The 16,349-nt window shown below is 39.2% G+C and overlaps 1 protein-coding gene across 1 annotated transcript in view; it reads right to left on the bottom strand.

Annotated features, from left to right (window-relative positions):
• The window catches only part of LOC121689383, a 36,668-nt gene extending 21,346 nt beyond the window's left edge, over positions 1-15,322 (bottom strand). Inside the window, exons 1-11 of the mRNA XM_042069130.1 lie at positions 14,944-15,322; positions 13,021-13,109; positions 12,625-12,888; positions 8,363-8,797; positions 7,483-7,905; positions 6,591-7,013; positions 5,780-6,211; positions 4,606-5,037; positions 3,432-3,863; positions 1,229-1,660; positions 15-446 (exon numbers count right to left, since the gene is read on the bottom strand). Coding sequence (XP_041925064.1) covers positions 15-446; positions 1,229-1,660; positions 3,432-3,863; positions 4,606-5,037; positions 5,780-6,211; positions 6,591-7,013; positions 7,483-7,905; positions 8,363-8,797; positions 12,625-12,888; positions 13,021-13,109; positions 14,944-15,027 — 3,878 coding nt within the window. The 5' untranslated portion in view covers positions 15,028-15,322. The remainder of the gene's footprint in view (positions 1-14; positions 447-1,228; positions 1,661-3,431; positions 3,864-4,605; positions 5,038-5,779; positions 6,212-6,590; positions 7,014-7,482; positions 7,906-8,362; positions 8,798-12,624; positions 12,889-13,020; positions 13,110-14,943) is intronic.
• Positions 15,323-16,349: the final 1,027 nt, after the last annotated feature.

Below are 16,349 nucleotides of genomic sequence, written 5' to 3'. Positions count from 1 at the left end.
TACATTTCACACACCTGAGTTGGGATATGTGGGGCAGACACTGAAGGAAACTCCTCACTTCACTCTCTTCATCTGACCAGCCTATGAGCTCCACTGGTTTCTTCTGTGTTTGGAGTTTGAGCACTTCTAGGAAGAGTGAGGCCTTTCTCTTTGAGAGGTCTATGGACCAGAGTTCTGGAACTGACTGGTAAACCGGCTTAAATGCTGGAAGGAGCCTCCTGCTAGTTTCAGACTCATAGAGCTTCACACAGGAGTACAGTTCCAGCAGCACATCACTCTGCACAGAGCTGTTCTTATAATCAAAAGGGAAAGTGCTGTAGCTGCACACAGAGGACAAGAGCTCACAGAAACTCTTTCCTGTATCTGAAACACACCCAGCTGCTGCACCACCGAGATTCACCAGGAACTTGACTGCTTTGCTTGAATTTGAAGAATATCCACTGAATCTAAAAGACAGTGATACAAGTCAAGAGGACAGGTGGATTTTATTCATACTGTATATGTAAGGCTAACAAATTAAACGAATTACCACATTAATGCCATCTTCTTGATAGAGATATATCCACACAAAAGCATAAAACATTACATTTCAATGTTGACCACACACACACACACACACACACACACACGCACGCGCGGGCGCCACTCGCACGCACGCACACACACACACACACACATACACACACACACACGCACGCACGCACGCACGCACGCATGCATGCACGCACACACACTTCGTGTGCTATTAAATTTATCAAAACCAACAACATAACAAGCATTGTTGTAATGGTGCATGTGACAATCCAAAAGTAGAGAGTATGCAGAAAATATGATATTCCATTAGTACTAATATGATACACAAAAGATACAGGAATAGTATAGAAAAGATTCTAAACAAAAGAACAGGAAAGTGTGCCAGAGAGCAATTTGTTTAAATTCAAATCCAAAACTACAAAGAAATATATTTTTGTCCCTTTACCGTACATACCACACATACAAAAACAATGTTTCTGCTATCAGGAAATCATAACTAACGGTATAATCAACATAGTTCTAATAATAGTGTAGAAAAGGCTCCTTGGACTATAGTCGGAATCCTTCCAAACACATAGTGAAAGCATGTGATAACCCAAACCAATCAGGATCCATACAATATTATATTCCATTACATGTATGATAAAGGACAAGATAATATTTTAAATTTGGAATAAAAATACATTTCACATACCTGAGTTGTGATATGTAGGGCAGACATTGAAGGAAACTCCTCACTTCACTCTCTTCATCTGACCAGCCTATGAGGTCCACTGGTTTCTTCTGTGTTTGGAGTTTGAGCACTTCTAGGAAGAGTGAGGCCTTTCTCTTTGAGAGGTCTATGGACCAGAGTGCTGCAACTGACTGGTAAACCGGCTTAAATGCTGGAAGGAGCCTCCTGCTAGTTTCAGACTCATAGAGCTTCACGCAGGAGTACAGTTCTAGCAGCACATCACTCTGTTCAGAGCTGTCCTTATAATCAAAAGGGAAAGTGCTGTAGCTGCACACAGAGGACAAGAGCTCAGAGAAACTCTTTCCTGTATCTGAAAGACACCCAGCTGCTGCACCACCGAGATTCACCAGGAACTTGACTGCTTTGCTTGAATTTGAAGAATATCCACTGAATCTAAAAGACAGTGATACAAGTCAAGAGGACAGGTGGATTTATTCATATATGTAAGGCTAACAAATTAAACGAGTTACCACATTAATGCCATCTTCCTGATAGAGATATATACATCCAAACAAAAGCATAAAACATTACATCCTCATTAAATACGTCATTATCATCACAATAAAATGTATGAGCAGTGTTGCAGGATTTCTTAGCGGTGTAGGTGTTTGTCCAATATTGGAAAGGAAGAATCAGGCTGTTAAGAAATCGCCACTTAAAGTATGGGATTTGTTAAGTTAAGTTAAACTATTTGTGCGCACTTTGATGTCAGGGAAATCGCCCGATGAAACTGATTCAGGTTATGAACCATTTATCTTAAGTGGAGTCATCTCTCTCACTGGTCGCGAGGGAGATATCGGGCCTGTTAAAATATTAAGAGATACTGGTGCTGTACAAAGTTGTATTGATGATTTGGTCCTTTCATTCTCTAATGAAAGCTACTGTGGTTCTGATGTGTTGGTGCAGGGAATCGAGATGGGCTTTGCAAAAGTTCCTTTGCATGCCGTCCACATAAAAAGTTATTTTATTTCTGGCTGTGGCTACTCCAGCCCGAAAACGCAACTAGGAACATGCTGTGGATTTGTCTGAAAATTCGTCTGTCTGAACGCCATCGGCGCCCAAATTGCTGCCCACAACCCTTGGTGCTGAAATTGCAGATTCATTTCCGCTGTCTATGATAAACAGTGCTGAATATGGCGGTTCGTTCTTGCAGTCTTTAGAAACAGTGCTGCTGCCCATTCTGTCTGTGTTGAAATCTCGTGCTTCTAGAAACATGGAAAAGTTGGATGGTGACCCTGTTCTTGTCGCGTTTCGTTCTTCTCCTGAGGAGGATTGCCTTGGCCTACGCAATGTTCCAACTTGCTCCTCTTCTCAAGAATTTCGAGATTATGTTCTTTCTGGTACTAACAACTGTGTTTGGTCTACAGATTGTCTGATATTCTTTGGAAACACCAAGGCTTTTTTCCTGTAGCGTTCCTGTGGTTGCTGTACCAAGTTTTCAGCTGCCTTTCTAACTCAAGGTGGACGCAAGTGCTACAGGAACTGATGCTGTACTGTCCTATCATTTTGTATCATCTTGATAATCAACTGTAGATGTTGACTTTTGGTGGTGGGGGTGTTATGTCCTGGTATGTTTGTGTTGCTTTGCTCTGTTTTGTCCTGTGTCTGTGTGTGAGCTCTGTTGCAGGACGTGCTGGCGGTTGAGGCGTTAATTGCCAATGTCAATATTGCCGTTGGTGATTGGATGCACTGCTGCATTAAAGGGGCGCTGTTCCCCATCTCAGAAGCTACGCTAAGCTCTGCCTGACTTTGCATGCTGAACCTTTCCACCTGCCATGCTCCACCCATCGGCTTTTGCCGTTGTTGCCGGAATCGCCAGAGTGAGAGGCTGGCTGGACCTAGATGTGGGCTTGGACTTTAGGCCTTGTTTTTGGATTAAGTTTCTACTTCGTTACCTTTGTTTATGTTTGTACTTATGATTTCTGAGCTAACACTTCTTTTCTTTTTATCCTTATTATTATATATCCACTTTTTGTAAATTAACACTTTACCACTTGACCGATATTTCGTTTGTTCGCCTTTTTGGAGATTTTTCAACCTCAACTCTTTTGTTGCGTGTCCAACCCCTAGACTGCCACGTAACAATCATCCCATTAAATATATAGACATGATGAGAAAAGGGCAATGAGGATGATATCAGTAAAGGAATTATGTCTTCACACACCTGAGCTGTGATATGTAGGGCAGGCACTGAAGGAAACTCCTCACTGTACTCTCTTCATCTGACCAGCCTATGAGGTCCACTGGTTTCTTCTGTGTTTGGAGTTTGAGCACTTCTAGGAAGAGTGAGGCCTTTCTCTTTGAGAGGTCTATGGACCAGAGTGCTGGAACTGACTGGTAAACCGGCTTAAATGCTGGAAGGAGCCTCCTGCTAGTTTCAGACTCATAGAGCTTCACACAGGAGTACAGATCCAGCAGCACATCACTCTGCACAGAGCTGTTCTTATAACCAAAAGGGAAAGTGCTGTAGCTGCACACAGAGGACAAGAGCTCAGAGAAACTCTCTCCTGTATCTGAAACACACCCAGCTGCTGCACCACCGAGATTCACCAGGAACTTGACTGCTTTGCTTGAATTTGAAGAATATCTACTGAATCTAAAAGACAGTGATACAATTCAAGAGGTCAGGTGGATTTTATTCATACTGTATATGTAAGGCTAACAAATTAAACGAGTTACCACATTAATGCCATCTTCTTGATAGAGATATATCCACACAAAAGCATACAAAATTACATTTTAATGTTGACCACACACACACACGCACGCGTGAGCGCCGCTCGCGCACACACACACACACGCGCACGCGCACGCGCACGCACGCACGCACACACGCACGCACACTTCGTGTGCTATTAAATTTATCAAAACCAACAACATAACAAGCATTGTTGTAATGGTGCATGTGACAATCAAAAAGTAGAGAGTATGCAGAAAATATGATATTCCATTAGTTCTAATATGATACACAAAAGATACAGGAATAGTATAGAAAAGATTCTAAACAAAAGAACAGGAAAGTGTGCCAGAGAGCAATTTGTTTAAATTCAAATCCAAAACTACAAAGAAATATATTTTTGTCCCTTTACCGTACATACCACACATACAAAAACAATGTTTCTGCTATCAGGAAATCATAACTAACGGTATAATCAACATAGTTCTAATAATAGTGTAGAAAAGGCTCCTTGGACTATAGTCGGAATCCTTCCAAACACATAGTGAAAGCATGTGATAACCCAAACCAATCAGGATCCATACAATATTATATTCCATTACATGTATGATAAAAGACAAGATAATATTTTAAATTTGGAATAAAAATACATTTCACACACCTGAGTTGGGATATGTGGGGCAGACACTGAAGGAAACTCCTCACTTCACTCTCTTCATCTGACCAGCCTATGAGCTCCACTGGTTTCTTCTGTGTTTGGAGTTTGAGCACTTCTAGGAAGAGTGAGGCCTTTCTCTTTGAGAGGTCTATGGACCAGAGTGCTGGAACTGACTGGTAAACCGGCTTAAATGCTGGAAGGAGCCTCCTGCTAGTTTCAGACTCATAGAGCTTCACACAGGAGTACAGATCCAGCAGCACATCACTCTGCACAGAGCTGTTCTTATAACCAAAAGGGAAAGTGCTGTAGCTGCACACAGAGGACAAGAGCTCAGAGAAACTCTCTCCTGTATCTGAAACACACCCAGCTGCTGCACCACCGAGATTCACCAGGAACTTGACTGCTTTGCTTGAATTTGAAGAATATCTACTGAATCTAAAAGACAGTGATACAATTCAAGAGGTCAGGTGGATTTTATTCATACTGTATATGTAAGGCTAACAAATTAAACGAGTTACCACATTAATGCCATCTTCTTGATAGAGATATATCCACACAAAAGCATACAAAATTACATTTTAATGTTGACCACACACACACACGCACGCGTGAGCGCCGCTCGCGCACACACACACACACGCGCACGCGCACGCGCACGCACGCACGCACACACGCACGCACACTTCGTGTGCTATTAAATTTATCAAAACCAACAACATAACAAGCATTGTTGTAATGGTGCATGTGACAATCAAAAAGTAGAGAGTATGCAGAAAATATGATATTCCATTAGTTCTAATATGATACACAAAAGATACAGGAATAGTATAGAAAAGATTCTAAACAAAAGAACAGGAAAGTGTGCCAGAGAGCAATTTGTTTAAATTCAAATCCAAAACTACAAAGAAATATATTTTTGTCCCTTTACCGTACATACCACACATACAAAAACAATGTTTCTGCTATCAGGAAATCATAACTAACGGTATAATCAACATAGTTCTAATAATAGTGTAGAAAAGGCTCCTTGGACTATAGTCGGAATCCTTCCAAACACATAGTGAAAGCATGTGATAACCCAAAGCAATCAGGATCCATACAATATTATATTCCATTACATGTATGATAAAAGACAAGATAATATTTTAAATTTGGAATAAAAATACATTTCACACACCTGAGTTGGGATATGTGGGGCAGACACTGAAGGAAACTCCTCACTTCACTCTCTTCATCTGACCAGCCTATGAGGTCCACTGGTTTCTTCTGTGTTTGGAGTTTGAGCACTTCTAGGAAGAGTGAGGCCTTTCTCTTTGAGAGGTCTATGGACCAGAGTTCTGGAACTGACTGGTAAACCGGCTTAAATGCTGGAAGGAGCCTCCTGCTAGTTTCAGACTCATAGAGCTTCACACAGGAGTACAGTTCCAGCAGCACATCACTCTGCACAGAGCTGTTCTTATAATCAAAAGGGAAAGTGCTGTAGCTGCACACAGAGGACAAGAGCTCACAGAAACTCTTTCCTGTATCTGAAACACACCCAGCTGCTGCACCACCGAGATTCACCAGGAACTTGACTGCTTTGCTTGAATTTGAAGAAAATCCACTGAATCTAAAAGACAATGATAAAAGTCAAGGTCAGGATGATGTCATTCATACACTTAATGCTATCATATTAAATGAGTTACCACATTAAAGATATCTTGATAGAGAGATATACTTCCACACAAACACAAATCACATTATCTTAAATGAGTCATCATCATAAAAAATATGTTGATATGCTTTGAATCTTAAAATGTGAAAACATTAAAAATGAAGTACACTCTAACATGCATTGTCTTACAATTTAAACATAACCATAGCCATCATAACCGTAAAACACTGATATGAAACATGAAATGTATTATTACATTTCATGTGTAGATACTGTATGACTGAGAGAGAACAATGAGGATGATATCAGTAAAAGGAATTATGTCTTCACACACCTGAGCTGTGATATGTAGGGCAGACACTGAAGGAAACTCCTCACTTCACTCTCTTCATCTGACCAGCCTATGAGGTCCACTGGTTTCTTCTGTGTTTGGAGTTTGAGCACTTCTAGGAAGAGTGAGGCCTTTCTCTTTAAGAGGTCTATGGACCAGCATGCTGGAACTGACTGATAAACTGGCAGTAGTGCTGAAATGAAACTCCTGCCTGTTTGTGATTCATAACCTCTTGCATGAGAGTACAAATCTAAGAGGAAATCAGATTCATTGTAAACACTGGAGAGTATAAGCAGTGTCCTGACAGTAGTGAGTACATATTCCCCACCATAGAGAGCTGCTTGCAGACACAGATTCAGGTGGAATGACTTCACTCTCTGCTCCCACTCCTCAGAGGAAATGCTGCCATCTTGAGGTTCAGGGAATCTGTTTTCACAGACAATACAGAGAGCAGGCTCATCAGTGGTTTATCTCTCAGCTATCAAAATCACATACTGTATGCACATGTAACATTCTCTGTCATACTTTTAACAATATTTATATATACACATTAAGAACACCACTTAAGCATTAAGCAGCTGATAATACACATTCTACATACAGGAATAACAGAACTGATTTATCAATAGGACATCACTGAAATTAATATTTATATATCCTGATTTGAGTGAATCATGTAGTCATTTTGTTGACTACATATACAAATATTCCAATTAGTGAAAATAGCTTGTCCATCCCCTTTCTCTAAAAGGAACAAATAAAACACACAGCCTACATACAATACCAAGATGGGGTTCATATTAACATGTAGTTTCACATAATACACATGAACAAGTGTAGAAGAGAGTAAAAATAATTTGTTTTGAATCTGGATAGAAACAATATTATCACTCACCTCAGCTGTGATATGTAGGGAAGACACTGAAGGAAATTCCTCACTTCATTTTCTTCCTTTGACCAGCCTCTCAGCACAACTGGTTTCTTCTGTGTTTGGAGTTTCAGCACTTCCAAGAGCAGAGAGTCTTTCCTCTCTGAGAGATCTATGGACCAGCATCCAGGAGCTGACTGATAAACTAACAGTAGTGCTGAAATGAAACTCCTGCCTGTTTGTGATTCATAACCTCTTGCATGTGAGTACAGATCTAAGAGGAAATCAGATTCACTGTAAACACTGGAGAGTGTAAGCAGTGTCCTGACAGTGGTGAGTACATATTTCCCGCCATAGAGAGCTGCTTGCAGACACAGATCCAGATGGAATGTCTTCACTCTCTGTTTCCACTCCTCAGAGGAAATGCTGCCATCTTGGGGTTCAGGAAATCTGTTTTCACAGACAATACAAAGGTGAGAACCGGCTCATCAGTGGTTTAGCCCTCATGCACATTTGAATTGTGTCATCCTGGCCAATGTTTAAAAATAAATGTTTAAATACATAAATCATCATCATCATTATCATCATTTCATGGTTTATCAATAGGGCATCAATGAAATTAACTGTATTTAAAATTAACTGTACCTGGAAAGAAAAATCCTTAAATAAATAGTCACCTTCATTGTTCATGTTTTTAAGCTTACAATATGACAACATGAACAAAGAAGTACACTCTAACAGACATTTGCCTTGCCATTTAAACATCACAATACCCAATGTTGTCATCATCATCGTAACAGTAAAACTGATAGGAAACATAAAATCTATCAGCCCATTAAATATGTAAATATAACTGAGAAAAGGGCAATGCAGATGCTATCTGGAAAAGAATTATGTCTTCACACACCTGAGCTGTGATATGTAGGGCAGACACCAAAGGAAAACCCTCAATTCATCCTCTTCATTTGACCAGCCTCTCAGCTCAACTGGTTTCTTCTGTGTTTGGAATTTCAACACTTCTAGGAACAGGGAGGCCTTTCCCTCTGAGAGGACTATGGTCCAGACCTCAGGACCTGACTGATAAACTGGCTGTAATGCCTGAATGAGACTCAGGGGATGTTGAGAGTCTTTTGCACGAGAGTAAAGCTCTAAGAGGAAATCAGATTCATTGGTAACTCTGAAGAGTGTGAACAGTATCCTGACTGTAGCGAGTTGGCCTACAGATTGCCCCTCAGATTCTCCCTCACAGAAAGCAGCAATCAAACACAGATGCAGATGAAATGACCTCTCTCTCACTCCCCACTCGTCAGAGGAAATAATCTCAAATTGAGGTGGTGTCAATCTATTAAAACAGATCATACAGAGGAAGGAACAAATTGATCAGCAAATTGGCTTTCTTTTGATATACGGCAATGTCAATTAATTTATAGAACCCCTTACGAAAGGAAATATATTGCAAGATATTATTTTCCATTACATTTCCCAATATATTATACATTGGCAATACATGGAATAATATATTGATGACACATACATTATGCAATATATTATGTATTCATGCAATATATTGTAATGTATTGCAAAATATACAAAAATGGCTCATTTCAATATATTGCAATATATTGAACATGCATATTTAAAATAATACGTGTTTAAATATATTCCAAAATATTTGCAGTTTTATATTTAAGTATAAGGATACTCTTTTGATACCATGAGAGAGATTTGGTCTCTGCATTTATCCCATCCATGAATTGGGCATGGGAGAGCAGTGCTCAACCACATCTCCCGCACACATTTTCCCAACTGGTCAGGGATTTAACCAGCAACCCTTATGTTACAAGTTCTAACCAGTAGGCGACGGCTGCCTTAGAAATATCCATCATAATGTATTCAGATGTATATTGGGAAATGAATTGGTAATATTTGTAAAAATATAGTGTCACATGTACCGGTATGTAAATATATAGTGTCACATGTACCGGTATATTTAATGTATGGTAGAATATATTTTAAATATATGTAAAATTATTTGGAAACATATGTGCATATATATTGTAACATTTATGCACAATGTGTGACATATATTTAAGAGAACAAGCACATACAATGTATGTGCATATGTGGTGTTATATACAGTATATGTACATGTAACATCTAAAATATATGAATATTTAAATGAAAATTTCGGTATTTAGCACTTTAAGTCCCTTTTCTGGTTTGTTTTGGATGAACTAGAATGGTGGACACCAAAATTTTGACGATTGGTCCTGTCTCAACTTTTCTGACTCGTTTTGAATCGCCTTTGGCTAGTCAGAGTGGCTGCCTACAGGCATGCTCAAACATGTCTTAACGTTCGTTTTTTCAAAACTGTGCAACTCACCATGGTTAGTGGTGTTTGTTGATGTTCCAAAACAAGTAGCATAGCAAATACAGTTTCTGTCGTGTTTTAGTTGGCATTTTGTAAAATCCCATTGATTTCTGTTGGAAGACTCATTGCACGTTGATATTACTGCGCCTCCATCTATGCTTCAGGCTCAAATATTGAGCGGAAGTTTATACGCGGTTGTGAGGTGTCTGAAAAAATAATTCCACAATAGCAAATAAGACGGCTGGAAATCATACATTGCGCCGATATTTGATTTTAATAATCAACAAACAACACTAACCACTCGATGAGTTGCACAGTTTTGAAAACGAACGTTAAGGGTTGTTTTAGGACATGTTTGAGCATGCCTGTAGGCAGCCACTCTGACTAGTCAAAGGCGATTCAAAACTAGTCAGAAAAGACAGGACCAATCGTCAAAATTTCGGTGTCCACCACTCTAGTTCATCCAAAACAAACCAGAAAAGGGACTCAAAGTGCTAAATACCGGAATTTCCTTTAATAAATATGCAACCAGCAATATACCGGTATGTGCAAACCATTATTATACCACATATTAACACAGACTAATGAGTAATCCATCAAAAGCCACCTTTATTTTATTTTAATAAGGCACACCCTTACGAAAATTAACCATGGATTAACAATGGTTTTACTATGTTTTTTGGAGTAACCATGAAACCATAGTTTATCACTATAGTTGATAAAAATGCATCATGCCCCGTGTGAGGATCGAATTTACGACCTTCAGATTATGAGACTGACGGAGTCAGGCTTCACAACAAGGCTTTAACAAGGCTTCAGCTGCAGATGTAATTACGGGAAGATACTTTTCAACTTGACTTGACAACTTTGGTTTTAAAGTCAACTCAATAACTTAAGGCGAGACACTACAGGTGAATAGGGTAAAATTTTTAACAAGCACATATCACTATGAAACTTCCCCAGTTGATTACTTACATTAATATGAGAAAAAAATGTATTACAAGTTTGCTGTAATTTAATGTTTACATATGCAAATTAGGCATTATCTAATTAAATATGCGCTAATTTGCATACATTTTAAGGCACGAAACCTGAGCATTGGATACAGCCAAGTTCAAAATTATGTTTTCATTGTGTTCAGATATTAGATGGGAAAACATTTACAGAGGGATTTATGAATATCTACTTTTGTTATCCTGTAAATCAGAAAATGATGTCACTAGCCCTAAAAAAATCGCTTTTTTCCATGTTTTTAGGCATAAAATGTCATGTAAGTCAGGCTAGGAATAATATATCAACAAACCCCTCTGTAGAAATCTTCGACATATAGTTAGGCATAAGTCTAGAAAGTTTGGTGTATGTACGTGCTTCTGAAGTGGAGTTTTTGAGCTCAGAGTGTGAGCGGAAACTCATTTTGAGAAAACAGCCTTGAAAGACAGCCAATGAGATTCCGTTCTCAGCCTAGACTCGCCTTTGAACTTTCGCGATTGGTTACTGATACAAAGGAAGTGTCCATATATGGATCACATAGCGTGATACAGGAAAAACAGAGCTTTCCAACGGTAGTACACATGTTATGTTTTGGACCACGGTCGCGGGAGTGCATGCAAGGTTAGAATGCTAACTTTTGCTGAATTTAGGAGAAATATACAGGCGCGAGTAGACACAATATAATGAAATAAACACCTAAATGTGTAAATCGGACTTTTTTGTTGTAGTAGTGTGATAGAATACATGCTAAGGTAACATACTAGCTCAAAATCTCGAAATTGACCAGTGCATGAAAAAACGATGTTTTCACCTGCCGTGTCTCGCCTTAACTTGGCTGAACTTAAAATTGTAAATTATGGTCTGGAAAGTTTATATTCACAACAACATCACTGCACAACTAAGGCTAAGTACATTTGTTGCTGCCTCCAGCACAAACAATACTTTAACCCTTTTCAGACTGAACGTCATCGGTACTGGGATACCAAATTTAGAGCATGCAGTATGCAAAGGGTTAAGCCCTATGCACAGGATTAAGGTGTTCTGGATGGTCATCTACAGTACTTGATGGTTTCCTTCACCAATAAAAAAATACATGACAACATGACAACATCTGTATAGCCTTTAGTGTCGCTGACACTTAGTTGTAATTTAATTCAATTCCAATATATAAAATAATATGATATATATATTTCCTTTTGTACGGGATATTTAAAAACAATGGCAATTGACCAAAGTGCTACAATTTCAAAAAAAGACCATAGCGTAATAAGACAAACAAAGATAACCAGTTATCAAAACTAAACAAAAAAAGACAGAAAATAAAAGCAGCAATAAAAAGTCAACACTAAAGGTAAAACAATGTCAAGTTAAAAGTAATATTTAAAAGTTGACAATCCAAAAAAAAACAATCAGTATTTTGGACCAACTCAAGGTGTGAAAGAGAGGCTTAGATAACACAAACATACAGTGAGCAGCCTGCATGTAATGAATGCATGAATTACTCTTTCAAATTGAAGGATAGCTATTATTTGCCATTAGATAAATGTCTAAAAAGTTAGATTTGATCGCAGTTTATTCACTTTCCATGAGCAGCGTCCTGACTGATATAGTCGGCTAGTCAACGTTGTCAGTATTCAGCAATTCCGTTATTAGCGCTCAGCAGTGAAACTATTAAATGCATAGGCCTATTTGATAAAATGCTGACTTAATTTAGTTAAGAGATATAGTTTCATGGCTAATGACTAGTTCACAACCCTGAGGAATGGGAAATTCTAGACAAGACTTATTAAGGAAACGTGCATCATTACCTGATGGAGTTGAGTTGTGGAAGAACACTAAGGACAAGGTGGTAGACAGCTACGCTCAGATGTTGACTGGCAGGATCCCAGTGCAAGATGAGGCTTATCTTCTCTTGTCTCTGGCATATCACTTCTCTTGCTTTCTCAAACACTAATGTTTCCCACACTGGAAGGTGAAACTCTGGTCCAAACAAATTCAGCAGACCAGTGAAAAGCATCGGATTTTGAGAGTTTAATGCAGTTGTCCAAATTGTTTGCAAGCAAGAATCAACTCTGCAGAGAAATAAGTAACATCAGCTGTTTGGACAAAAACACATGTAATTGTGTGTGTGTGTGTGTGTGTGTGTACGTATGTATTGACACCTGATAGCCTATAATTTTCTTGAGGTGATCAGAGTGTATTACCTGATGTGCTGACTGCAGTCACCAACAAGCTTCAGAACTTGTTCAGAAACATTACAGTTCAAGTCCAACTCAATCTTCCGGTCATTGGACTGTTTGATAACATAAGACAATGCACAGCACTGATAAGGGTCAATATTCCCATCCACCAATTCAAAAGAATATTTCATTTTGCTGAAGAACACAAAACATGGCAATGGTGCCTGCATTTCAAACAAGCACTGGCAGAGAAACAGAAAGTCCTCATAATCCTCTGGGATAGCCTCATCTTTATCTGCCTGGGTAGTGAGGAATGCACTAAAAAGTTTCTCATGGAATCCGCTTGATACCAACTTAATGTGTTCTTCTGAAAATAGACACTTAACCAATGACACATTTTTCTCAGACAGTAGACCACACAGGAAAGGAATCACATGCCTCGTGTGTTTCCCCTCTTCACTTTTACAGTCCAGAAGAACTCCATCAATAATCTCTGGATTAGCAAGCAGCCATAGCGCAACAAAAAACTCCTGCATTGTGTTGTGGAGGAAACTATGACACGATTTTTCCTGAGTTGGTCCTTCCCTAGAGGTAAGCTGGATCAGAAAGTTATGCTCAATGTTGTTGTCTTCACAATCTTGTAGAAGCATGGACTTCTGTTTAATTGCGTTGAAAGCATATTTGCACAAATTCAGTATCTCTGTTCTGTTGCGCTGTATAAAGTGGTCTAGTTGCCATAACTTTAAGCCTTGTCCACCTTTCACTATATGTCGGAAAATGTTGAGATAAATCTTTGTAGCTGTATATAGGTTGGGCGCTTCAGCACTATGAAACAGCATACAGGTGGCAACCATGAGTGCATGAACAGGGACATGGCAGAGGCTACGCAGATCAGAATTCCCCATGATCAAGTTCACAGCATCAGGTTTATCTTTGAGTATATGGGACAAATAAGCCTGGAGTGATTCTTCATTGAACCCCTGCACACAAACTCGACAGGCTTCCCACTCTGGAAAGATCTCTTCACATTCTTGCCTACAAGTTACCACAACCTTGGCCTCAGGGAGAAGCTCTTTGGTCATTATCTTGTGCAGGACAGAGTTCGAAGGTACATCTTTGATGCCATCAAATATTATGAAGACGTGTTCAGAGTTCTCCTTGATGTCAAGTAGCACCTCTTTTCTGTTTAAATGGGGTTCAACATATGCATCAAACAGCAAAGATTCCAGACTTATTGGTTTCGACATGTCAGGCAGTGTTGTCATATCAAAATAAAACAGATAGTTCAGTCTTCTATTTTCCATGATTGTCCAGAGGTTAATCATTTCAAGAGTGGCTGTTGTCTTTCCGATTCCTGGTTTCCCAGTGAGCAGAATATCTTGCCTGCTTTTCAGGAGGTCTTTAGGAGATAACTTTGCTTCACTCTGTGGAATGTAGGTACTCAGCTTTTTAGACCGGCATTTCTTGTATTTCTTGCTTTTCACTTTAAATTTAGTTGACATAGGGCAGCTCTGCTCATCTCTGTCCAGCACAAGTTTTGTATAACGGAAATTTTCCAAATTTTTGTAATCTAAGAGAGATTTCATTTCTTTTGTGTGAGTTTTGAGTATAATCTTGGCTTTTGCTTTCAGTTGGCTCTGGTATTGTTGACAAGGTTTGGAGCCTAATGATAAAATACAAAACAGAGTGAACAGTCTCATTACACAATTGATCTTCATGATATCAATATATTACATTTTACACTAGTATGTACCGTACTATTACAGTATATTTCTAACTTACTACTATTTATAATGTTACCAAAAACATCCCCCCACCTTACTCACAAGAGCAGGTTTCCATTATATTGTTGACCATTCAATCTACACATTGCAGCTGAATCTCTACCCACAGCACATCCAGCAGCAGCACATCCACATAACCAGCAGCTCTCAGTGTTCCTCTCACCTGTGGGCTCCATATCTGGCTCATCTCCGAAACAGGTGATCCAGGGATGCAACTCCTTTGGTAAAGTCCTGTTTCTTTCACCATGCAGAATCATGAGGAATACAGAGCAGGCATCTTCCCCCTTTTTGGTGACCATGTCTAAAAGTTTTAGGTTTTGATCGAAAGAATGCTTTTCTGAAGTGACTGCTATCACCTCATATGAATTAAACACCGCAAACTCTCTTCCTTTAACCTTTTCTTGAAGCCTCTCTGCAATGAGTTTAGCATTTTTGAGGTTGCCAACCAGGAATGGCCTGGCATTCGAGATGTACTCGAAAGCTGATTGGTTTGTGCAGGCCATGTCAAAGGTGCATCTTCCATCCCCAGCTTATCTTCAGTATCAGCAGATAGACAAACCAAAATACAAGTCAATAACAGTATTAGGCTATTACTTATGCCTAGACATGTTATTACAATAATAATAGCTGTGATTGAACAATAGGCAAGTGGTTCTTAAACTTTTTGTCTGCCAAGAACATGGGCCAAGTCTCGTGACCCCCTTCTCTCTAACTGGCGGAATTTGGTTTCGAAATGTTGCGAGATGGGCATTGGAAGCAGAGGCAGAAAATGTCTACTCTCATAGGCTACGTCAACACCAAAGGCATTAATGGTGTTTTTATGGATTCATGTGATTGTGGATATGTACACAAATATGGACATTTAAATACTGTAAACAATGTAATGGACTCTAATATCAGAATGTGATACTAAAATTGTGAAATGTTGATTGTGAAATATTTGACTAGTAATAGAAAAATATTTCTGGATTGCCTCTAGTAGGGGAGATGACTAGTTGAGCTGTGTGATAGATTTACTAATTGACTAATTGATGACCTGAGTCAATGGACTATGTGACTAATTGATGTGATGACTTGAGTCATGTGATGCATCAGTGGCCTATCACCTGTTGGGATGGGACCTTATTTTATCTCACTTGCTTAGTTTTGAATTGAGCCTGATGAAGCAACTGGCGAAACTCGTTGCTCAATAAAAAATCTTTAAAACCTGCAATCCACCAGCACCTTTTTAAGTTGGCTGTGCAAAGGGATCTCTTCTATTTACCAAAGGCATTAATGTCAATGGCAGCCTTTGACTAAAAACCTTCAGAAAAATAACTTTTATCATTTTGCAACCTCTTCAATATTTTTGGCGACCTCCAGTTTAAGAACCACTGCACTTAACAATTTTGGAAGAAATTTGAGTGCTGTTATCACTATAGAAATGTGTGCAACGTTAGTTAGTAAGTAGTAGTGTTGCATGGGCCAGTTTATGACCCGAGGGCCCCAGCGGGTTGGCCCGCAGGTCGGGCTGGTGAGATTTATAGGTTGCGAGTGGGTCGGGTAATGTTCTGGGTTAGCATATCCACG

Source organism: Alosa sapidissima, chromosome 18, assembly GCF_018492685.1.
Source record: "Alosa sapidissima isolate fAloSap1 chromosome 18, fAloSap1.pri, whole genome shotgun sequence".
NCBI lineage: Eukaryota > Metazoa > Chordata > Actinopteri > Clupeiformes > Clupeidae > Alosa > Alosa sapidissima.
This window is presented reverse-complemented; position numbering and strand designations above follow the sequence as displayed.